Here is a 24,388-nt window from a genome sequence, read left to right on the forward strand (position 1 = left end):
GGTATAGCAGAGCTGGGGTGACAGCCAGGCGTTCAGACAAGGACAGTTCTTAGCCTCAGGAGATGCCAGTGTCACAGCTTCAGATAGCTCTCTGTCCAGGTGCAGGTGCAGGACCAGCCAGTGAGGGTACAGAGGATGTGGGGACTGAGGGGAAGTAGCTTCCGGTTGCCTGGCCTGACATTCAGGGCTGGATTTGGGGCCCAGAAGAAATCTAGGATCAGGGCAGACGCCAGCTGGTGGCCTGATCACCTACACTGGCCTGGGCGGGGGACAGGGAGCTGCACAGACTGACTCCCTTCCTACTCCCTCATGGAGAAGGGTCTTCAACACCTTTGCAGGTCCTTCCCATTGCCCCAGGCCTGGCTGATGCAAGCAGGTAGGGAGCGGGAGGGCAGGCTGGGGAAGGCGGTGTCTGGCAACCCAGCCGGGAGAAATGAGATTTATTTTACAACAACAACAAGAAGACTAATAAAAACATCTGATGGATAACATGAATCACCCTCCTATGAATCACTGGTTACACTTGGTGGTGTACCAAGGAGAAGGAGAGAGCTGTGGGAGTCAGGGTGCATTGTCTGCAGAGAATTTAAAAATAGGAAGAAAAACACTGCAGTGGTCTGCTTTCTATTATCGCCCTGTGTAGCGATTGTAAACAATGGCAGACCCACCCCCACACCACTGGTTACACCCCAGACATGCATTTTTGCCTGTGTTCTAGGTAATCAGTTGATTGTATTAGAACAGCTGACACATTCTTCTTTAGTTCCTTTTTGTGGCATTAGTTTCATAGAATCGCTTATTTTGGGGGAATTGGAGGCACTCTTGTTTTTCCATTCAGACAACAATATGTATCAAGCGGTCTATGATGTGCTGTCTGTCAGTTGCACTTGGAGTTCAAGAGCATTCTTAAAGACGCAATTTGTGCTTTGGAAAAATTGGTAGAGAGCCTTGTTTTGTGTGTGCGGTCAAATAAGTCAGAACTTGATTATGAGTCACCACTTTCCTGCTATTCTAGCATTGTACCTTGCACAGCAAAAAGGGGTTGTAAGCATTAAAAGGGGGCTTTTGAGAAAGCACAGGATATGGAAAGGCGGCCTAGAAGAAAGTTCTGGTGCGCGTGAACCGTGTGACCTTAGAAGGCACATCCCACTGAGCTGTTCTGAGCCTCGGTTTCTCCATTGGTAGAATGGGGCTGATAGCACCTGACCAGCTGTTCCCAGGTTACCGCCAAGGGCCAGTGGAAGCAGGTGCAGGAAGGGATGACGCACATGTGAGCTCTTAAGCCAGCTTCAGTTCCTCAGGATCCAAGAAGGGGGAAGGAGAGCCCAGGGCCAGCATGTTTGGGGAGGTTCAATATAGATTTAGGTCTGGAATTTCCATTTTCACTGCAGATACAATGTGCTGAGAAAAGTTCAAGGGCATCAGAATGAAGATCGGAACATGAGAAACTGGGTAAACGTCGCAGCAGGAAGGGAGCCAGGCTGGAGCTCTCTGGAGTGGGGCTCACTGCAGGGAGCACGGCCCGAAGATGGGAGAGGTCACAGGTGGGGCTGTGCCTCTCACAAGCTCAGGGTGCCCCGTGGGGCTGGGAGGGGCAGAGTAGGTCTAGAAGCCGCTCTGGGGGCAGTGCCTCCACCATCGCCTGCCAATTGGCAGACTTGATTGTAGCCAGAAGCCTCTTCTCTTTTCACTGGGTTCGTTGCAGTTTTCAAGAGTGCAGTTTCTTCTATGAAGGAAGGTGGTAGAAAGCCTATGAATCCCACCAAAGCTTCCAAAGCAGGTGGCCCTGTGGCCTCTTTCTGGTTCATTGCTGTCGGGGAGGAAAAATAATTTTTTCTTCGGCTTTCATAAATTCTTAGTTGGAATGTACCCCTGTAACAAAAGACAGGTGAACAGGAGAAAAACAAACAGAAGTTTAGTATCATGTGTATTTAATATGTACATGGAAGATACCCAGGGAGTGAGTAACTTCCAAAGAGATGCCTTTGAATTCCAGCTTAGACAGTATCTTCAACAAAGAACAGCTAATATGTAGAGAAGTGACAAGGAAAAGGAAAAGGACTCTGGAGAGTGTCCCGGGGCCCGCTGTGGCTAGGGAGGATGCGGTGGGGAGGGGGGAAGTATTTTTTAAAATATTTTAAAAATAAAAGCAGAAAAGGATTTCGAGTCTCTAGGGGGCAGCAACATGGGGAGAAGCAAGTAACTGGCAGAGGAAGGCTGCTCGGTGAGGCTTGCCCATGTGGGTTCCTCCAGTACCATCCCCAGGCTGGCAGGGTTTGAAGTTGTCTTCTGTGGTTAACCTGTGTTCTCCCTGACGGAAGGAGGACAGGACACCTTTTGTCTTTGTGCCCTGCTTTAGGCAAACAGAGGGAGGGCAGAGAGCTCTCCTGCATCTGCTCCTTAATTGCCTTCAGCTCAACAGTCCTTATGCATATTTGGAGGTTGCATAGTCTCATCTTCCAAGCTACACAGATTATACATCTCAATGTAAAACACGAGCTTTTTCTTCATTACCTAGAAAGTGAGGGAAGTCACGCCCAGAGGGTGCTGAAGTAGGCCTGGAGATGAGGGTATAGGTGGCCACCGTCCTAGGCGGGCTCCACCTCTGCCCTCTGTGATGTGGAGTAGGGGCTGGGGCTCCTTGGGTAAGAGGCAGGGAAAAGGGGAGGGCGGTGGGGTTGAGGAAGCTGCCCCAGGCTTCCCGGCCAGACCATCCCAGAATGAAAGGAGTTTTCCCCGTGGATCTCCAGGCCTTTTCCATGGAATTTAGACAGCTGAAGGCAGAGACAGGTCCCTGCGGAGAAGTACCTGCTGCCTCTTCTAACAAATGCAAAGCAAGCAGGGCAAGGCTCCGAAGGGAACAGCTGGAGCAGGCCCAACCCTAGGTGGCCCTGGGGTTCCGTGGTTGACCCGGAAGCAAGTCAGGCAGAGAGCCTGGAATGTGGTGACTCACATTCCCTATGTGGACAGAGACCGGGGAACGTCCCTCCCAGGTGGAACCCCTCCTCCTCCTCGGTGAGTCACCCGGCTCCATACACCTGCCTGATTCCAGCAGCCCAACCCACCTGTGCCAACTAGCAGCTTACGTTTCTCATGTGCTTGCCTGTCTGTCCTATTGACAATTCCTCAAAACACCAAGGGGAGGTAGTGTGAAATGTTATCCTGGAAAACTGTGAGTTAGAAAATGTGGCCAAGTGCTCCCAGTTGATGACTGGCAAGTCTAGAATCAGCCTCATGACGTTTCCAGTGTGTTACACAAACCATCCAGCCTTGCTGCTTCTCCAAATACTGTATCTATGAACTATGCCAGACTCTCTGCAGAGAGGATTTCTACGGCAGCGGAAGAGAGCAAAGCAGGTGTCAAGGTTCATTAATCTCATCTTGGTCCCTTTCTGAAAACTGACACACTATATCCAGGTTGCTTTTTAAAGCTGTGTGTATGTATCATGCAAATGTATGCTTGCTTTGTGTATGCATGTTTAGGACTATTTCTGATCCAGATGCTGTACTAAATTAGGCTAGTTTTAATGATGTTATTCTGGAGCTAAAATAGTCTTCCGTGGTATTTCCCATGGCTGTGCTCTGTCTAGTATATTTCCAAGTCATTACCCGGCTCATGGTCATTGGCGTTCACATTGAAGTGGCCACAGAGAATAACACAAGCTTCACATTGAATTCAGTCCATTAAGGCCTTTTCCTTGGTAAAACTGAGGGGGAAATAGAAATTGAAGCAGCAGTAACCAGCAAATAGACCTTCTCCCAATCTACCCGAAGCTGGCTCTCTGCCCTCAACCATGTTCAAAAGCCTTTGCTATAAACGTACAGAGGAAGTAAACTTTAACCACACTGGGGCTTTAAAAAATGACTCTGGTTTCTGTATATGACTTTCGTAAATCAGTTTAATTACGTCACACTTCCACCTCAAATGTATGATAACAAGGTCCGAATTGCCCAGTAGAAGGCAGAAAGAAAAAAATCCGGATGTTTTTGTCATATGGAACCTTCCTACACAGTCTGTTTTTCCCCTGGAGCTGACGATGAATCACTTCTCAACACTGGCGGGGGCCATCACGTGGCCAGCATGGATCTCGCCTGGAGCAGCGAGGTTGAGGCAAGCTCTGTGCAGGAATGTGGCTGCAGTGTTGTGGCCTGACACTTCTTTAGGGAGGCCAAATGTGACTAAGGCTCTTTCTCAGTACTGTATGGAATGAATACCACATGTCAGAAGATGTACAGCTGCTGCCTTGCAACACTGAGCTGGAAAATTTGCTGGTAGCACGTAACATCTCTTGCAAAGTATAATTACAGATACCTGTGCTCTGAGGGTTTGCATGGAAATAATTCAATCTAAAATAGTAACAAAGGCTGAGTATAAACCTGTGATGTATTATTTCGGTGCAAAAGTAACTGCAGTTTTTACCATTACTTTTAATGGCAAAGATTGCAATTACTTTTCTGCCAACCTAATAGATTATCTAAAAAGGAACAGGAAGAAAGCCAAGAGTTAACAAGCCTATCAGGGTTAGAAAGAGACTCCTCTTGATTTGACAATGGGCGTTATCCTCAGGGACACCAAGCCCTTCCACTCGGATCTGATCTCCTCCACAAAGAATTAGATGGGAGATATTTATGGGCAAGTATTTGGGCATGGATATTCCGCTCCCACCACATTGCAGAGGTGCATGGAGGCACACAGCTACAACTGTGGGGGCTTCAGGTGTTCATTTTGAAATGTATTTGTTTGTTTGTTTGTTTGTTTATTTTTTGAGATGGAGTCTCGCTCTGTTGCCCAGGCTGGAGTGCAGTGGCGCGATCTCAGTTCACTGCAAGCTCCGCTTCCCGGGTTCGCGCCATTCTCCTGCCTCAGCCTCCCGAGTAGCTGGGACTACAGGCGCCCGCCACCACGCCCGGCTAATTTTTTGTATTTTTAGTAGAGACAGGGTTTCACTGTGTTAGCCAGGATGGTCTCGATCTCCTGACCTCGTGATCCACCCACCTCGGCCTACCAAAGTGCTGGGATTAGAGGCGCGAGCCACCGCGCCCGGCCTGAAATGTATTTGTTTTATCATTTGAGTGTAGTTTAGTAATTTTCCAGAGAGAGAGGACCTGGCATAGATTCAGCAGTGTCACCCTCAAGAGCCAGAATATTCACATCTGCTAATGTTCCATCCTGACCCTCCTGCTGTAATATTTATTCACAGGGGAGCTTTGGAAACAAGTAGGGTATGAGTCAGGAAAGCCTATCCGTGCGGACTCCTTCGCATCAAAAATCTTCTAAAAGGTCTTGGGTCCATGAGCATTGTTGTCTGGGCACATGTTTCCCCACTAAATTATCCTTAAAAAATAATCTTTTAGAAACAGCTCATTGTCATCAAGACAATATTTACAGCACACACATATTTTCCAGAAGATTTTAATAAATAGTTGGTGAACTATCTTGTCACTAACTTAGTCCTTGCTTAACTTTGTCTGGGTGTGAGCATGATGCTTCATTTTAACTTGTTTTGAATTCAGACACCTGGATACAACAATAGACACCTACTGAGTCTTCCGTCCACTCACAATGATTCCCAGCTCTCTGGTAACTCTGGTCCCCCATTCCAAAGGGATGAACTTGTCACAGGTCACCTGCCTCCTTCTATAATAGTGTGGACCAGGATGGCGACCTTACCCAGGCTTAGCCACTCACTGGCGCTTCCCCTGGAATGTAAAATGGAACAAAGAAACCTTTCCTATTGCTGGACTCACAATGTGTAACTTGGTGCTCCCTAGACCACGTTCCGTGCTCCCCACCTTGCACTGAGGCGCGTGGAAGTTGGCTTACAGCAACGAGAGACAGAGCCCTGAATGCTTCTCAGACTTCAGTCCTGCCCTGCCACAAGCTCCGCGGAGGCCTGGTCCTGCTTCTACTGGACACTTCTCAGGTATTACGTTTTCCTTGTTTGCTTAACTCTGGATGATTGTACTCCATAGAACCAAAAGATTCCTAACTACTACCTTGGAATCCCATCCTTCTATGGGGCTCGGGATGCCAGCTGATTGGACAAGCCTTAGGGCTTCTCCCAGGCACTGAGTGTGAGTTCTGTATGAGGGGCTTCTGGACACTTGGGTGTGAAATCTGGCCCATTGATTCTAAGGATGTGTAATCACTGAAACCTATACCCCCAATAAATCTTTGTTTCCTCAACTGTAAAATGAGAGAAACTCGTTTGAAAATGTGAATATGATAAAGTGAAAAATGCTTGGACATTGGGGTTAGCCTTGGGATAAAGCCACGTTCAGTGTCTCGGTTTCTTCATTGGGTTGTTTTGAAAATTAGAAATATATATAGGTAAATGCACCCAGTATGTGACAAGTACTAAATGAAAGGTACTTTTATTGTTACTATTACTAATTACTCCTTCAACTGTTACTAGCGCTGCTTCTCCTCCTCGTCCTAATGAATGTGAAAGTTCTTTGTCATCTATAAATGTCAGTTCCCCAATAAAGACATACTCAGAGGATCTGCCTTCAATATGAAGCTGCCTCTGACTCTCATCTTTCGTACTCAGCTGGAAGGTCTTTCGCTTGCTGGCACTTCAACTCCCCTGCTCTGAGCAGGTGAGCTAGCACAAGGGCCATACAGAAGTAGAAATAGACTTTCTTTTCTCTCTCTCTGAATAAGAAGAGATGAAGCAAAGCCATGGTGGGAATGCTGTCAACGCTGGTGACAGTGAGGCCTGGATGCCTGTCCTCAGGCCACTTAACTGGTCCGAGTTTTCTCATCTGTAGAACCAGGATGATGACAGCACCTACTTCGTGGGATCACTAGAAAGACTGAGGGTAGCATGTGGAAAGTGGGGCCCGACACTAATTATTTTCATGGCGACCCTCTAGCAGCCATGAAGTCTATCCCTGCGTTAGCGCGAACCTTCCATGTGTTTTTCCTCAATCAGCAATTTTCCTACTAGGTCATCATTTGGGGAAAGGAAATAAATCAAACCTCCTTCCCTGAACATTTATTACTTTATTTGGGTTTTTTAGGAACTGAAATTTGCATTCAATGCAAGTAAAACGGAACAATTTTGACTGTTCAAATGTACCACAATCTCAGTTCATACAAGGATCCTGTTTTCTCTTTAATCACAAATCATTTTAAAACAAAAGTTAAAGGAGTTTCATTCTAGAAAATTGTTTAAAAAGTGACATGTTGAAGATGAAAGTATGGCGTGGGTTCCCAATGTCAGGCCAGAATTGATTCCCAGAACTGCCCTGGTAAATGGTAATACTATGAGGCCCTCGGGGGGTGCAATGGGGAGGTGCAGGGCATGTGACCTCAGAGTGGGGGCTCCTGGGGGAACGGGCCTCACAGGCCATCAGGGAGTAGGGGGATCTACTCTTCCTGGTTTGTCCAGGTTTGTCCAGGACCATCCCAGTTTTAAAACAAGAGTCTCAGGCCCAGGTGCTTCCTCAGTCCCAGGTGAACTGGGACAGTTGACCACCCCAGTCTGACCTGTCTCATGTTCCTCTGACCCTTCAGTCTCACTGTCTACACTAACCCCCACCTAACCTACTCCATAGACTTTTCTTAAATTTTGTTTTTCCTTCCTTTACCTACATGGCAGAAGACAAATGTAACAGAAGGAAACAAAGTGACTGGGGAGAGATAATTAAGTGGGGTTGGAAATGATTGTTTCTTACAGCCACGGCCTTGGAGTTGAAGGCCGGGCCCTCACTCTCCTCCCAGCTCAGGACCTCAGCAGCGGTCAGCACCACCCTGGGGCTCAGCAGCACCCTGGGTGTAGCGCGATGGCTGTTTTGTCTTCTTACTTTTACATAAATGTTTTTAAAAGCAGATGAACTGGCACCGTTGACACCGTACTTCACTTCCTCTTCATACCCTTTCTTCTGTGGGGTGTAGAGCAGGTCAGGAAAGATGTTTCCCCTTTCCAGCCAGAGGAAATACATTTGCAATTAAAATGAACCCTAACAGCAAATTGCTCTTTCCTGGTACTTTTTTTAACATAAAATTTCCTGGGGACGGGTTGTTCCTCATGACTATCAAAGTACCATACGCATATTGTCGCAAACCAGAAAAACAGAGAAGAAAATTTTGAAACACACATATCATCTCAGAAGTCACTTTTTAAAAACACACTTGGCCGGGCGCAGTGGCTCAAGCCTGTAATCCCAGCACTTTGGGAGGCTGAAGTGGGCGGATCACCTGAGGTCAAGAGTTTGAGACCAGCCTGGCCAACATGGGGAAACCCCGTCTCTACCAAAAATACAATAATTAGCCTAGTATGGTGGCAGGAGCCTGTAATCCCAGCTGCTCGGGAGGCTGGAGCAGGAGAATCACTTGAACCCGGGAGGCGGAGGTTGCAGTGAGCTGAGATTGTGCCACTGCACTCCAGCCTGGGCGACAAAGCAAGACTCTGTTTCAAAATAAATACATAAATACACAACAGCAACACAAGCAGTGGACACTCTGGTGAGCAGTACTTGTTCAGGTGAGCCACGCTGTCTTTCAGCAGAGCCACCAGCTCCAAAGATGCTCCTCGGACCTGCCATGCAACAACAGCAGCAGCAACAGCAGGCACTGCATTTCCCTCATTGCTAAGTGACAGCAGTTCTCTCTGTGTGTGACACTGAATTCACCGGAGACCCTGGCATCGATCCGACCAACACTCAACACATTTTTGCAGAGTTCTACTCTGATGCAGGCGCAGGCACCCCTATCTTCGTGGATAGGAAGTACACCGAACTGTACCAGCAGGAAGAGCACGCTGGGGCATGGGCAGCCAGGGGATTTCTCCTGGTCTGCGGAGGAAGGGAAAGCTCCTGGAGGACAGGGGACGTTGTGCTGAAGCCAAGACCTGAAGGCTGAGCAAGCATCAGCCAGCGGAAGATAGAGAGGAAGGGCGATTCAGGCAGAGGGGGTCGCCTGTAAGGAGGCTCAGGGGCCGGGAGCATCCCTCCCGAGGGCAGTGTGGGAGAAAGCCACAGTAGACACACCAAGGCCGGAGAAGGCCTGGCTGGAGCTGGGGATGTCAGGGGAGGAAGGAAGGGACAGAAAGGGCCAGGTCTGGAGGCCCATGTGGAGGATTTTTGGTGGAGGCCCGTGTGGAGAGGCAGTGGAAGGGGAAGCATTGGGTGTGTTGTGGGGAGGGATCTAGGCCACAGACCCAGCAGTGCTTGGAGATCGATGACAAATGCAGGTGAAAATGAGGGCCCAGATAACAGGTTGAAGAAGGAGAGTACCAGGGGTCTGAAAGCAGAACAGCAGCCCCCAGGGCGTGGCTGGCTTCACGGGCAGGTGAGCTGAGCCAGCGCGTGGTTGGGCTCAGTGCTTGAGTCAATGTTGTCGCCATCTTGAAATGCTTACTAATATTTGAACAAGAGGCCATGCAGTCTCATTTTGCACCAGGTCTGCAAATTATATAGCTGGTCCCGCCCAGGGCTGAACGTTTTCCACACATCTATGCAGAATTTCGCACAGCTAATGGTACGTGGACTCCATCCAAGGCCTCCAGATTGTTTGTGGATCCCATCAGGCAGCACAGGAGTGTGAGGGAGGCTCCCAGCGCCCAGCTCAGGGCCGATGGTGTCTGTCAGTGTGTCAGGGATGGTGTGTGGATAAAGTCCATCAGAGCAGTGCACGCATGGAAGATTTCCTGCTCACCAGCCGTGGAGACAGGAGACTGAAGACATTTCAATAACATGAGCGTTGAGTTGGCTGCGTGAGTAAAACAGGAATTTTCCTCACCCGAGTTTCATTTACTTTAATAAGTCAAACTAAAGAAATTCCACACGTTCAAGCCAACACCAAATGGGTAAGCTATTTGCCAGGAAATACTTTTTAAAAATGATTTATTGGCCGGGTGCGGTGGCTCATACCTGTAATCCCAGCACTTTGGGAGGCTGAGGCGGGCAGATCACGAGGTCAGGAGATCGAGACCACCCTGGCTAACACGGTGAAACCCCATCTCTACTAAAAAAAAAAAAAAAAAATACAAAAAATTAGCCAGGCGTGGTGGCGGGCGCCTGTAGTCCCAGCTACTTGGGAGGCTGAGGCAGGAAAATGGTATGAACCCAGGAGGCAGAGCTTGCAGTGAGCCGAGATGGCGCCACTGCACTCCAGCCTGGGCGACAGAGGGAGACTCCTTCTCAAAAAAAAAAAAAAAAAGATTTATTATTTTATTTGGCTAAGAATTTCATAGGATGCCTGAGTCTCATGCTAAACAAAATTTGCACTGAAAATAAAATTATTGTTGTAAAGGTTTAAAAGAAAATTTGTGAATATACCTATGCTTATATTTATTTCAAGGAGAAAAAAAGAGAGAAGGCTTTACCAAAACTTAAGATGTAACACAATAAGCTCATTATTCAGGCAACTGTCTATAAATTCACCAGGATTGCTATGCAAAATATGATAGGCCTGTGGGCTCTGAACCAAATAGTTACTAGTTTACTATGAAATGAGAAAATAAATGACTAAGAATAACTGAGGTATGGATCATCGTCATGAATTTCTTTAGGTGTTTTATATTTGTTTACAGCAGACAGTTTCTATAAAATACTAAAAATTATAAGAAGAACAGGAAACTTGGCAAGCTCTTCCAGATATTTACAAGGCTACATCTTCTGAAGCCTAGTAATACAGTTAATAAGAAGAGCTTTGAAACCATAGAGTTTTAGGTTCAAACATCAGCTCCCTCTTCAAGTTGCTTAACCCACGGGAACCTCAGTTTCCCCATACACAAATGGGTGTAATATCTACTTTACATTTATAATATACATGTTGTAATTATTCAATAACTTGTATTTTTAAAAATAGTATAGCTGCTAACAGGCAATTAAATGTTCAGAGATGGTAGGAACCGGTTTTGACTCTCAGAAGAGAAGAGGAATCGAGGTGGAAAGGATGGGGGAGAATGAGTCAGTGAGACAGTGTCGCCCAAGGTGCATGCAGGAGGCGCTGCCAGGGACATATCCAGAGTGGGATGGCTGGTAGGCAATTTTTTTTTTTTTTAAGACGGAGTCTCACTCTGTCACCCAGGCTGGAGTGCAGTGGCATCATCTCGGCTCACTGCAAACTCCGCCTCCCAGGCTCAAGCCATTCTCCTGCCTCACCCACTGGAGTAGCTGGGATTACAAGCGCCCACCACCATGCCCAGATAATTTTTGTATTTTTAGTAGAGAGGGGTTTCACCATGTTGGCCAGGCTGGGCTCCTGACCTCAAGTGATCCACCTGCTTTGGCCTCCCAAAGTTCTGGGATTACTGGCATGAGGCACTGCGCCTGGCCCAGCAGGCAAATTTTAAGAACCAGGATGCTGGCTGAAGGATGGGTTGGGGGGACTCAAAAGGGCAAAGAGGAAGAGTGGGGGTGCTGTCATGGTCATCTAGCTTGATTAGGGCTGGAACTAAGACAGTGGAGTGGAGGACAGAGAAAACATGAGAGCTATTTTTAAAACAGGATAAACAGCCTAGATGTGGAGTGTAAAGGAGAGGACAGGGAAGGGTCAAGGATTTCTGGGGTGAAGGAGGCAGTGGGACTCCCAGCAGGTAGGACTGTGTCCCCCAAAAGATAGGTTCAAGTCCTAATGCCCAGTACCTGTGACCTTATTTGAAAATAGGGTGGGCCTTTGGAGATATCATCAAATTAAGATGAAGTCTTGCTGGAATAGGCCCTAAGTGGGCCCTAGGTCCAGTGATTGGCATCCTTAGAAGAAAAGAAAATGTGGGTCCAAACACAGGGATAAAGACCATGTGAAAAGGGAGGCAGAGACTGGAGTGATGCATCCGCAGGCTAAGGACCAGCACAGCCTGCTGGCAGCGCCTGAAACAGACAAGGTGAGGATGGATCCTTCCCCAGAGCCTTCGGGGAGAGCACGGCCACAACACTACCTTGGTTTTGGACTTCCAGCCTTCAGAACTGGGGGAGAATACATTTCTGTTGTTTTAAAGCCACCTACTTTGTGGTAGTTCGTTATGGCAGCCCAGGAAACTAGTCCAGGGGCCTTCACTGAGATAGGAAAATACAGAAGTGTGAGGTTAAGAAAGTGTGAGGTTAAGAAAGAAAACTAGGTTAAGGCACATTGAGCCCAAGTAAGGAGCCTCAATATGGGAAATCTTTGGGTGGAAACACGTGGAGGCCACTAAAGCCTGGAGCTTCGGAAATAATCTGGGCTGGAAATGGAGATCATGGAGGAATAAGGGGCGAGCTGGAGCTGGACACAGATAAGGCCACCCAGGGACAGTGTTGGGGAGAGACGAGAGGGCAGATGACGGGAGCTTCTCCCAACGGTTCTTGGTGTTACAGACTCGACATCCACCTCTGAGGGAAAGTGATGATGTCATCACTAAGGCAATTCCAGCTGAGATACTAGTGAGCATATTTACTCTCTAAACACATTCAGCCTCCACTGTTTCACGTTTACTCTCCTAAGAGAAAACACCTACAATCCTTTCTCGTGTCATGCTTCCCTTAATAGTATTTTTTTTATGAAGTAAAAGTCAAGAGGAAAACAACGCAAATTGATCAGGAAAGAATATTCATTCACCTCAAATACTGATTGGGCTCCTCCTTGACTGCAGCCAGGGTGCTAGGCCCCAGCTACACTGTGGACACAGTGGACGGGTCCCAGCCCACTGCACAGAGGCAGCCGAGGTGCAGAGGTCGCATGTCCAGAGGCACGTGGAAGAAGTCTGCAGTGGGGGTGGAGGTAGGTAGCAGGTGAGCCAGGCGACCTCGGCAGGAGCCAGAACAAGTAGGGCCTTGTGCACAAGTAAGAGGCTCAGCGTAAGTTTTCCTGAGGGCGATGAGAAGCCATGGAATGGTTTAAAGGGCAGCAGCAATATAAGGAGATTTTTGCATGTCAGAGGCCTTAACATGTGAAAAGCAAAACTGAAAGGGGCAAAATGCATTGCAAGGATGTCAGTTAGGGAGCTTTGGCTGCCGTCCAGGGAAGAGATGATCAATCCCCGAGATCAGGGACGAGGCAACTGGGATGGGACAGTCTGGGCAGCGTCTAGATTTCCAGTACATGCACTTGATGGCAGGATAAGGTGCTGAGTTGGGTTGGAGAAGGGAGGACATTAAGAGGTGAAGGATGTCAGAGTCTGGGGAGCCAAGGTGTTGTTTTTGAGCAGGAGCAGAGAGCAGGCTCCAGGGGAGGCGATGAGGTCGCCCGTGCACATGTTAAAGGTGAGGTGCTCGTGGCACAATTAATTGGAGAAGCTGCCGAGTGAACAATTTGATATTCCTGGACACCCTCTCTGGAGTTTGGAGAACTGGCAGTCTGCACGGACCCTGAGATCCCCTGAAGAAAGCGTCTGGACTGAACAGACGAGAGCCAACTTGAGATGAAGGTGCACAAGGGCAGAGGAGCCTGCCCAGGGGACCGCGAAGGGATAGTGTCAGAAAGAAGGAGGCAGACACAGCCCAGAGGGAGAGGACCCAAGGGAGAGGCCAGCCAAGCTGCACTGGGCTCGGCAGCGAGGAAGGGATTGGGAAAGAGCCTTTCCAGGGGAGTGGAGGAGGTGGAGGAGTGGAGGAGGGATGTGGGAGGGAAGGTGGAAGTTGGGCTAGAAGTGAGAGGCTACTGCTGGAGGCGATGCCCAGGAGAGAAAGCATCTTTGTGAGTGGAACAGATGTGAGCATGAGTGGGTTCCACGCTGGTGGGAGGAAGCCATAGAGAGGAGGAGGTTGAAGATAAGGAGGGGGGCTTCCAAGGTGAAGCGGAGGATGAGGGGCAGAGCACAGATGGGGCGATCTGCCTCAGATAGGGGGAGGAGGGCCCTGCCATCATCGACCCATGTGTCTGCCTTACAAATGGCCCCATCTGCAACAGAGCAGTCTCTGCACACCTGCCGGGGTCTCCTTCCTCTGGCATACTTGGGGAAAGCTGAGAGGAGTGCCGGATCACATTTCCTCTTGCGTTGGTCCATGCTGCAACCCCTCACCTCCGAAGCCTTCACATCTGCTGTGCTCTCTGCTCTCTTCAATGCTTATCTCTCGAGACCCACGACAAACCTCATCTTCTGAAATGTGCTCCTTCCTCCCCGATGGCCTGAGGAGAGGGAGGGAGGGATCACACTTCTTCCCACTGTCCTGTCCAAAGCAGGTGTGAGGCCTGTCTTTTAATTCCCCCTAGTCCCATGAACCCAAGGCCACTGGTCACAGTGCAGTGATGAGGCACAGCACCTCTGTCTCACGCTATCCCAGTCTCAGGGAAGTCCTCAGTGGCTCTTTCCTATGGCTGTGGAAAAACAGTGGGGAAGACAGTTCAGTTTCCCAGGGCCGGCTGTGTTACTGATCAACACAAACGCCATGCAAAGACTTTAGCAGGGGCCAGGTGCAGTCAGTGGCTCATGCCTGTAATCCCAGTACTTTGGGAGGCCGAGATCGGGGGATCACTTGAGGTCAAGAGTTCGAGACCAGTCTGGCCAACATATAGTGAAACCCAATCTCCACTAAAAATACAAAATTAGCTGGGCGTGGTGGCACACGCCTATAGTCCCAGCCACTTGGGAAGCTGAAGCAGGAGAATTGCTTGAACCCGGGAGGTGGAGGTTACAGTGAGCCGATATCACACCACCACACTCCAGCCTGGGTGACAGAGCGAGACTCTGTCTCTCAAAAAAAAAAAAAAAAAAAAAACTTTAGCAGCAGGCTGGCTCTTGCTAGGAACCTTGAAAGTTTCTTAAAAATCAGGACCCAATCCAGTTTTCTTTCAGAGAAAGAAACCGGATCTTTCTCCTCCAGGCCAGTCGTGTGCCAGGAGACTTGGCCTATTTTCCCTTGGTACCTCCACTCCGGTGGCCAACATCCCTCATGTCCTACCATTGGCTGACTTTACAGTGCCCCAGCAGTTACCTCCATTTTTTCCCCAGTTGCCTTTTACACTTGAAAAGTCAAGACGTTTTCTGAAAGTAAAGAGCAGTCCCTCTCTAAGAGAAATTCCGCACTCCTTCTTAGAACAATTGCTTCAAACAGTAGCCACCCTCTGTTTTCACAAATTTGCCACCAGCACAATTATAAAAGGGCAAGGTGGGGAGAGATGGGGAAGACTTGTCCTCCCATGCTTTCTATTTTCTCTACTGAGTAGGAGACAAGATCACTTGCTGAAAAGGAGGAGAAAGGTGGAGAGTCGTATTTGAGGAGTGTGGAGACAGTTCTAAGTAGCTGCTACCGGGAATGGAAGAGAGGGTGAAATGAGGAAGGTTGGGGATCACGGTTTGGCAGTGACATTGTCTGCCCCGGATGGACTCAGCACCCAGGTGTACAGACAGAGAAGGTAAATTTAGCCAGAGTTAAGATTCTTCTAAGTGGATGAACGGAAGGAAAATGGAAACTGGAATTCAAGTTTTGGCAAGAGGGAATTTGAAAAACCGGCCCATGGAATGTAGCTGGATTTGTGAATTGGGACCCTTGATTTTGAATAATAGAAGCCAACTCATACTAGTACAAATTAAAAGGGAATTTAACTGCTAATAATTGGGAAGCACAGGGGCGACAGGAGCTAGGGGCTCAGATGACATCATTGGGCCTCTCAATTCTCATTCCACCATCCAGCCTGGTGTTCCCCCAATGGGCAGAATGAGAGGAGGCCATGGTCACAAGAACTCCCACTTGTATCACCCTAGGACAACAGCCACAGAGAAATGACATGCTCTCTCTCCCATTACGGAAAAAAAATCCTGGGGGAAGATTCTGATCGGCCTGGCCTGGCTCACATGATTACTCCAGGCTAGGAAGGTGGACATTCACGGGTGCAGCCCACAGGTCCTTAAGTTTTCACTGGGGAAGAAACTCTCCCATCACATCTTGAAGAAAGAGAATGTTGCTACTGGAAGCAGGTACCAGAAAGAAACAACATCCACCCACCCCAAGAGAAGCAAATGAGGACAGGAGGAGGCTGAGAGATGGAAAGAAAGTAGAAAGCAAAGAGCCTGGTGATGGTTCCTGGTGGGGTGGGGTGGCCTCAGGTCCCACGGGCCTCTTAGGATGTGGCTTGGCTCCCGTGGGTTTGGTTGCTACGGGAGGTCTGGTCTCTGGTGGTTGAAGGTTGGTGGAGTTGCTGCAAAAGCAAAGACATTGGGATCCAATGGAGCCAGATTAGAATCTCAGGTATGATATTTACAGGCTATGTGCCTGAGACAAATCCTTCACTTCTCTGAGGCATCCATTCTTTATCTGCAGAAGGGAAATTAAAACAATTGCATTGTGGGACGATCAAGGGCATTAACCGAAATCAGATATTAAAATTCCTATCAAGTGTCTCAGTGCAAGCACCCAACAAATATTAGTGTCCCTCCCCACTTGAAAATTCAAATTGCCAAGCCCGTGAATTTCCTTCAAGTTCTGTTACATAATGACCTTTAAAGGAGGCAAAAGTGGCCGGGCGCAGTGGCTCACCCTGTAATCCCAGCACTTTGGGAGGCTGAGGGGGGTGGATCATGAGGTCAGGAGATCGAGACCACAGTGAAACCCCATCTCTACTAAAAAATACAAAAAATTAGCCAGGCACAGTGGCGGGCGCCTGTAGTCCCAGCTACTTGGGAGGCTGAGGCAGGAGAATGGCGTGAACCCAGGAGGTGGAGCTTTCAGTAAGCAGAGATCGCACCACTGCACTCCAGCCTGGACAACAGAGTGAGACTCTGTCTCAAAAAAAAAAAAAAGAGGCAAAAGCAGTGCTGTGCACCTAGTAAATTCTCAACAGGTATCAAAGTGAATGATGAATGAATGAATGCATATAAGATGAGGCCTCTTTTAAATAGTCATCCCATCATTAACAGAAGACATATTGCTCTTTTAACTGTGTTTTCTGCTGTTTCGGTGATGCCTGTCTTTAACACTGGAATAAGTATACAGTGGCACCCTTGTCTGATGAAATCATCCATTTCTGAAGGGTCAAGTTGCAGTACTTTATCATCATGCTTTCTCTCCCCATTTTAGGAAATACTTAACTGCTAAAATGGGGAATGGCAAACTATCCAGTGAATTTCTCCTGCTGGTGCTGTTGCCAGCAGGTTGAGCCTAAAGGACTTTAGCGGCACTGCCGCTGCACCTGCAGTGGGATTAGCTGTCAAGGAAGCCTCCGGGGTGGTAGGAACAGCGAAGTGGTGCTCCATGTGCAGCTGCTCTCAGCAGTCAGGTTTATTCACAGGCTTCCCCAACGTTCAGAGCTATGCTGAGCACTGACCACAGGTAAAGAGGCCAGTCCTCACCATTGTCAATGAGCCTATTATCCAACTGGGAGTTAGATCAGATATTTTTCTGTATTAGTTTCCTATTACTGCCATAACAAACAGCAAACCAGAGGCTTAAAACAATAGAAATGTAATGTTTCCCAGTTCTAGAGGCCAGGAACTCAAAACCTCAAAACCAAGGTGTCAGCATGGCCATGCTCTCTCAGGAAGCACTACGGGAGGGTCCCTTCTTGCCTCATCCCAGCTTCGGGTGGTTGCCAGCAATCCTTAGCCTTCCTGATCTTCAAGCTGCATTACTTCAATCTCTGCCTCCATCATCACTATGAATCTATTTGTGTCCAAATTGCCACCTTTCAGTATAAGGACACCAGTTACTGGGTTAAGACCTACCCCAATTCAGTATGACGTCATCTTAATTTGGTTACATCTGCAAATACCCTATTTCCAAATATCTTTTGGGAAGACAAAATTCAGCCCACAGCACTTCCTAATGAATATTTCTTATATTCGTGAAAAAACTAAGAGAGCAAAAACTAGATGCCACACAGGTGAAATTCATGTCAAATCCAGGGAAGAGAGAATTACCTGGAGTGAGGTGAAGGAGTAGTAAATCTTGAAGAATGGTTAGGAGTTAGATAGAAATGAGGATAAGGACGTGTTATCATCATAAGAACCATTTCTTGATCATCTACTCTGCGTTAGACACTGTGCTGGATGCTTTGGATACATGATCTCTAATCCCCCATTGTCTGCAATCTATTGGAAAATGGATTCTGAAGATGTAACATGACTTTTTCAAAGTCACACAGTTGGATGGTGGTAAGGAGAGAATTTTTACCCAGGTCCAACTGATGCAAAAGCAATCTGGCTTAAAAGCCAGTCCACTGCACTCACTGCACAGGCTCCTAGGTGGAAACGGGGAGCGAAAATGTGATGTGAGTGCTATGAGTATGCTGAGTATGAATATGAGTTTGTTGTAGAGGATCGACATCACCTGTCTGGCCGGAATGACAGCCTCCTGCCAGGAGGGCAGCCGATGAGCTGGTCAGGTAGGTCAGAACCACGTGGTGAAGGCTTCCCTGTCACAATCCCTGTCTGGGAGTTACCAGAATAAGGGAGCCCTGGAAGTGAATTCGCAGGAGAGTCCTGTTTCCAGCTGCCAGTCATGGGACAGGGGGTGGAAAATATATGTGAGAAAAAAATGTGTATGTGTATTACTCAGATTGCACATTGGAGACAATTGCTGTAATTCCTCAAGCTTTCAACAAGGACAATGGAAAGAGCCAGCAGATGTGTTCTGGTCCCGTTTCTGGTACTGCATGGCCTTAGGCAAATCCCTTAGTCTTTCTGTGACTCAGTTTCCTCTTCTCCCAAAGGAAGATAATGATGCCTTCCTGAGGCTCCCCATGGTGTCACTGGGAGAGCCACCAGGATAATGTGTTCGGAAGTATCACTACGGACCTAAGAGCCTTGGCGAGACGCTGTTGGTGGCCATCTTGAAGCATGGCCCTTCCCTGCAATTGCTTTAGAATTAATTAAAAAGACAAAAAGTTAATGTAAATGTCATTTAAAAAGACAAATAATGTAATTAGATTTGGGTGTTCTGGTTTTTTCCTGGGTGGTGGGGAAGGGTCTATGCAGACAACTGTATGTGTGCGAGTCGCAGGGCCTGGGTTGGAATCTCACCTCCACCACTTGATAGAAGTGTTAAGGTCTCTGTCAGTCTCTTGTGCTCTGAGTTTAATCTTTCCTACTGGTAAAATGGGTACAGTCAGTACACAGCGACTTCCCGCGAAGTTTAAATTCAATCCAATATGTGAAGTACCTGATGTAACAGATATTTGATTAATATCCACTGTTGTTATTATTATAGAATGGAATGAGTTTGCTTGTCTTATCATCTTCTTTTTCCAGGCACTGACAAGAAAAGTCTCCATTGCTCGGGGGAGAAACAAAGGGTGAGTAAGCTATTCCCTCCTTTGGGGAAAAAAAAATGTCTGTCTTCAATAGTTTCCTTTGTGCAAATATTTGTTCTAGTCTATTTCGTTTACTAACAATGGGGCTGTTTAGAATGTATAGTTTTCATGAGTTTCAGAGAATCTTCTTTATTCCTCTTCTCTGAGTTTTATTTGGGCTATGACGTTCCAAGGGCCGGCTCTGAGGCCAGCCAGCCTGCAGACCTCTGGTGACAGGACCCCGAGGTCCCGCCTGGCTCTCCTGCCTGGCTCTCTCCTCCACCCTCTCCTGGTTCGCTGGGCTGCCTGGTGAGTAAGCCTCCTGTTCCGTCCCTGCTTACTTCATTGCAAAATGAGGGTGGTAAAAACATTTACTAACCTCAACAGGATGTTGTGGCAATTAGTGGATAAATAATTATAGAGCACACTCACATGTAATGCTCCTGATAAAGCTACATTTATTTTTGGGAGCTCACAAAAGGAAGATTTTCCTTCTGAGCGTCCAGGGGTGACTCTTGGCGTGGCCTGTGATTTGGTCTCTGGTTGGGTGTGCCTCCATCCTCCTAGGGACAGAATTCTGAACATCCCAACTGCAGGCCTATTTCTCTAGAAGGTAGCCTTCCAGGACCAGAATTCTCTCCTTTTCAGCAGCACTGAATGGATATCATAGAGTTGTCAGTTAAATTTTCCAGGACTCTCTGTTAAATTTGAATTTAAGATAAACAATAAATAATATTTTAGTAGAAGGATGTCTTGCTTCTCTTACTACTATTGAATGAATCATAATTATTCAGATAATTATTCATCATTTATCTGAAATTCAAATTTAACTGGACCTTCTTTTCTTTCTTTCTTTCTCTCTCTCTCTCTTTCCTTCCTTCTTTCTTCTTTCAATTTTTTGCAAAATCTGGCAAACCTAGGGGTCCACAATGTTGTGTAGCAACCTCTCAGGACGATGACATTTAGAAGAAGCATAATGTGTACCTTCAAGGAAGCACAAACTTGTTCTTGGTGTTAATGTATGACATGCAATTCTGCACCCAAATTATGTAATGCTCCTCATTAAGGCAGAAGTCTTCAAATGGGACTGCTCACCTAGTCCTGCCTTCTACAGTTGTGACCCTAACAGTCAGGTAGTGTCCATCCCATGTGCCTATATGTAACAATATAGATAGTGTTTCTTTAACTCTAGGACTTTGTGAAGATGAGATAATGTTTGAGAAGGATTGAACCTCACACTCAGTAGCAGAATATTTGGTTGAACTTATACCATTCATGTTTTTCAAGGTTAAAAAAAAAATAGTCAACAGCAGCAATTTCACAAGTTCAACCTATCCCTGCAAGCTCCCATTCAAGAAACCATTACAGACACAGAGCAGGCTCTGCCGTCTGGCTCCTGCACCTCCTCCGTCACCCAGCTGGACCTGCTTCTGGGTGACGTGACCACCTGCTCTGTTAGGACATTTGCTCTGTTGGGGCATGTACTCTGCTAGAGCACTTGCTTCCAGCATTATGCCCTTAAGATGAGGTCTCAGTCTATGCTTATGTATTTTCCCAAGGTGGTGAGTGTTTACGAATTGACTTCAATGGAAGGAAGGCCTTGGTTCTTACAAATTTCTCTGGAAAAGGATGATTGTAGAGATTAAGTTCTGGTAATAACTAAGTAGCTTAGTAAGACTAAAGCCTGAAATAATAAGGGCAGTTTTTTGAAAAATATTTTAAAAACCTAGAGAGTGAGCAGAAGCAGATAGAAACTGGAGTGGAGTTTACTCTTGAAAGATGAGATTTGGGAGTTTACAGCTTCTTTTATTTTTTATTTTTCTTGAGAGAACTTCCCTTACCACCATCCCCCTTATAGGCAGAAAACATCAGCCTTACTGGCTTGAAGTAGATGTAATATATAAAACAACAGGATAACAATGTGTGTGCATGTGTGTGCACGTGCGCATATGTGCAGTGTAGGGCATCAGAGTATGCCACCCCAAAATATGCCACTTTGGCATAAAGATATTTTGAGCTAAAGGCAAATGAGAATCAACAGATGCAGAAAGACGCCTCTTTGGAGCTTCCATTATCTGACTACAAACAGAATATTCTGAAAAATAGGACTGCAATAAATCCCCCCTCCCAGGGTAGTTTTGTGGCCATGAAGACAGAGTCAGCACCAAGATGGGTCTGCACGTAGACCATACTAAAAAACCCTATCTACTGTTAGTTTCTTCCATGTATCTACCTTCTCACAGTTTGCAACCCAGAAAAGCGGAAACCCCTTTTCCTTGTCTTGTCACTTCTCTAAAATTTTATTGTTCTTTGTTAAGGTGAGAAATATGGCCAAGTTCCAACTACTCCTTTGAGTTACTCATGACTGAGTTCTCCTGTGTGTATGCACACTGACCTGTTGATAAACTGTTTTTCTCTTGTTAATGTCTCTTGTCAATTTAATTTCCAGAGCCCCAGATAGGGAACCTAGGGGGGGAGGGAGAGGATAGGATATCCTCCCCAACAGAAGCATATGGAACTCTACTGCTATAAGGTTCTTATGAAGCATATCAAGCTGTACAATATTACCTCTAAGTGGATTGTGATAAAGTTGTGTATTGTAATCACTATGGTAACTACTAAAAAATGCAAAGAGGCAAAAATACTAAATGTGTTGTTATTTTTATAAATGTTAAGAAGATTTTATGTAAAAGAAGGTAGGGGCTGGGTGCAGCGGCTTACGCCTGTAATCCCAGCACTTTGGGAGGCCAAGGTGGGTCACGAGGTCAGGAGTTCAAGACCAGCCTGGCCAAGATGGTGAAACCCCATCTCTACTAAAAAGACAAAAATTAAACAGGCATGGTGACATATGCCTGTAATCCCAGCTACTCAGGAGGCTGAGGCAGAGAACTGCCTAAACCCCAGAGGTGGAGGTTGCAGTGAGCCGAGATCGCACCACTGCACTCCAGCTTGGCAACAGAGCGAGACTATCTCAAACAAACAACAACAACAAAAAGAAGGTAGGGAAGGGAAAATAGGGGAAATAAAAATCGATGAGAAAATAAGAAATAAATATGAAGCCAGTAGACTTAAACCATATCAGACAAGCAAGATCTAATTATATGCTGTCTTCAAGAAAAGCGTTTTAAATATAGACACACAAAAAGGATAAAAGCAAAAAGATGAAAAATGTTATTATGGAAATGATAAGCATAAGAAAACTGGGGTGGCTATATTACTTTTGGAGAAAATAGGTAGCAAGAGATGGAGTATTACTAAAGAGAAAGAGAAAGATTTTATAATTCCAAAATGTCCAATACATCAGGAAGAAATAATAATATACAGTACTTCAAACTACCTACCGCAAAAAATGACAGAGATAAGGGAAGAAGAAGAAGATCCCCAATCACGATTGGAGATTTTAACACCCTCCTCTCAGGAACTGATAGAACAACTAGAACAAAAAACATTATTATCAAGAAAATGGAAGATATGAATGACACTATCAACCATCTTGCCTTAATAGATATTTATAAAACACCACATCTTGGCACATATACACCATGGAATACTATGCAGCCATAAAAAATGATGAGTTCATGTCCTTTGTAGGGACATGGATGAAACTGGAAATCATCATTCTCAGCAAACTATCGCAAGGACAAAAAACCAAACACCGCATGTTCTCACTCATAGGTGGGAATTGAACAATGAGAATACATGGACACAGGAAGGGGAACATCACACTCTGGGGACTGTTGTGGGGTGGGGGGAGAGGGGAGGGATAGCATTAGGAGATATACTTAATGCTAAATGACGAGTTAATGGGTGCAGGAAATCAACATGGCACATGGATATATATGTAACAAACCTGCACATTGTGCACATGTACCCTAAAACTTAAAGTATGATAGTAAAATAAAATAAAAAATGTAAAAAAAAAAACACCACATCTAACAAATGCAGAATAATCATTCTTAGCAAGTGCACATAAAACATTAACCACGGTACAGCATGTCATACACATCTCAGTAAATTTTGAAAGACTACAATTTTAAAGTATGTTCTCTGTCCACAAGTGAATTAAATTAGAAACCAATAAGATATATAAAAAAAGCATCAAGTATTTAAAAATTAAACATTTTTCTAAATACCACCTTTTTTTTTTTTGAGACAGAGTCTTGCCCTGTCGCCCAGGCCGGAGTGCAGTGGTTCAATCTTGGCTCACTGCAACTTCTGCCTCCCGGGTTCAAGCAGTTCAGCCTCCTGAGTAGCTGGGATTACAGGTGCCTGCCACCACACCGGCTAATTTTTACATTTTTAGTAGAGAAGGGGTTTCACCATCTTGGCCAGGCTGGTGTTGAACTCCTGACCTCGTGATCCACCCGCCTCGGCCTCCCAGAGTGCTGGGATTACAGGCGTAAGCCACCGTGCCCAGCCAATACCTCCTTTTTAAAGAAGAAATCACAAGATAAATTAGAAAATACTTCAAACCAAACAATAATAAAAATATGACATATCAAAATGTATAGACCATAAATGAGTACTGGAAAAAATTACAACTTTCAATGTTTACATTAGAAAGAAAGAAAGGCTTAAAGTCAACTATCCAAGTATCCATCTTTAAAAAAAAATGAGCAATATAAACCCAAAGCAAGCAGAAGAAATGTCAGAATTCAATGAAACAGAAAATAAACAAAAATAGAGAAATATTTAAAGACAAATTTGATTCTTTGAAAAGGTTAATCAAATTAATAAACCCTAACAAGACTGATCAAGTAAAAATAAAGGGAAAAAATAATTTTTCAATATCATAAATGAGAGTATGGGATATCACTTCAGACCTTATAGTTATCAAAAGGAATTTTTTTTTTTTTTTAGATGGATTCTCTGTCACCCAGGCTGGCATGCAGTGATGCAATCTTGGCTCACTGCAACTCTGCCTCCTAGGTTCCAGCGATTCTCCTGCTTCAGCCTCCCGAGTAGCTGGGATTACAGGTGTATACCACCACACCCAGCTAATTTTTGTATCTTTAGTAGAGATGGGGTTTCACCATGTTGGCCAGGCTGGTCTCAAACTCCTGACCTCAGGTGATCCTCCTGCCTTGGCTTCCCAAAGTGCTGGGATTACATGCATGAGCTACCATGCCCAGCTGGAAATATTATCAACAGCTTTATGTCAATAAATTTAACAACTTAAATGAAATTAATAGATTCCTTGAAAAATACAACTTACAAAAACTAACACAGATGAAATTT

General features: G+C 46.1%; 1 protein-coding gene across 2 annotated transcripts in view; it reads left to right on the plus strand.

Moving 5' to 3' along the window:
- Positions 1-3,295: 3,295 nt before the first annotated feature.
- Positions 3,296-24,388, plus strand: part of SNX9 (sorting nexin 9) — a 188,467-nt gene continuing 167,374 nt past the window's right edge. The window contains exons 1-4 of one of the 2 annotated variants that reach the window (XM_058435628.1): positions 3,296-3,437; positions 5,773-5,924; positions 15,092-15,280; positions 19,110-19,153. In XM_058435628.1, the coding sequence (XP_058291611.1) occupies positions 15,247-15,280; positions 19,110-19,153 (78 nt within the window). In that variant the 5' untranslated portion in view covers positions 3,296-3,437; positions 5,773-5,924; positions 15,092-15,246. The remainder of the gene's footprint in view (positions 3,438-5,772; positions 5,925-15,091; positions 15,281-19,109; positions 19,154-24,388) is intronic. The other variant, XM_058435629.1, reaches the window with a different exon arrangement.

This window comes from Hylobates moloch, unplaced genomic scaffold (genome assembly GCF_009828535.3).
Source record: "Hylobates moloch isolate HMO894 unplaced genomic scaffold, HMol_V3 SCAFFOLD_2, whole genome shotgun sequence".
Taxonomy (NCBI): Eukaryota; Metazoa; Chordata; class Mammalia; order Primates; family Hylobatidae; genus Hylobates; species Hylobates moloch.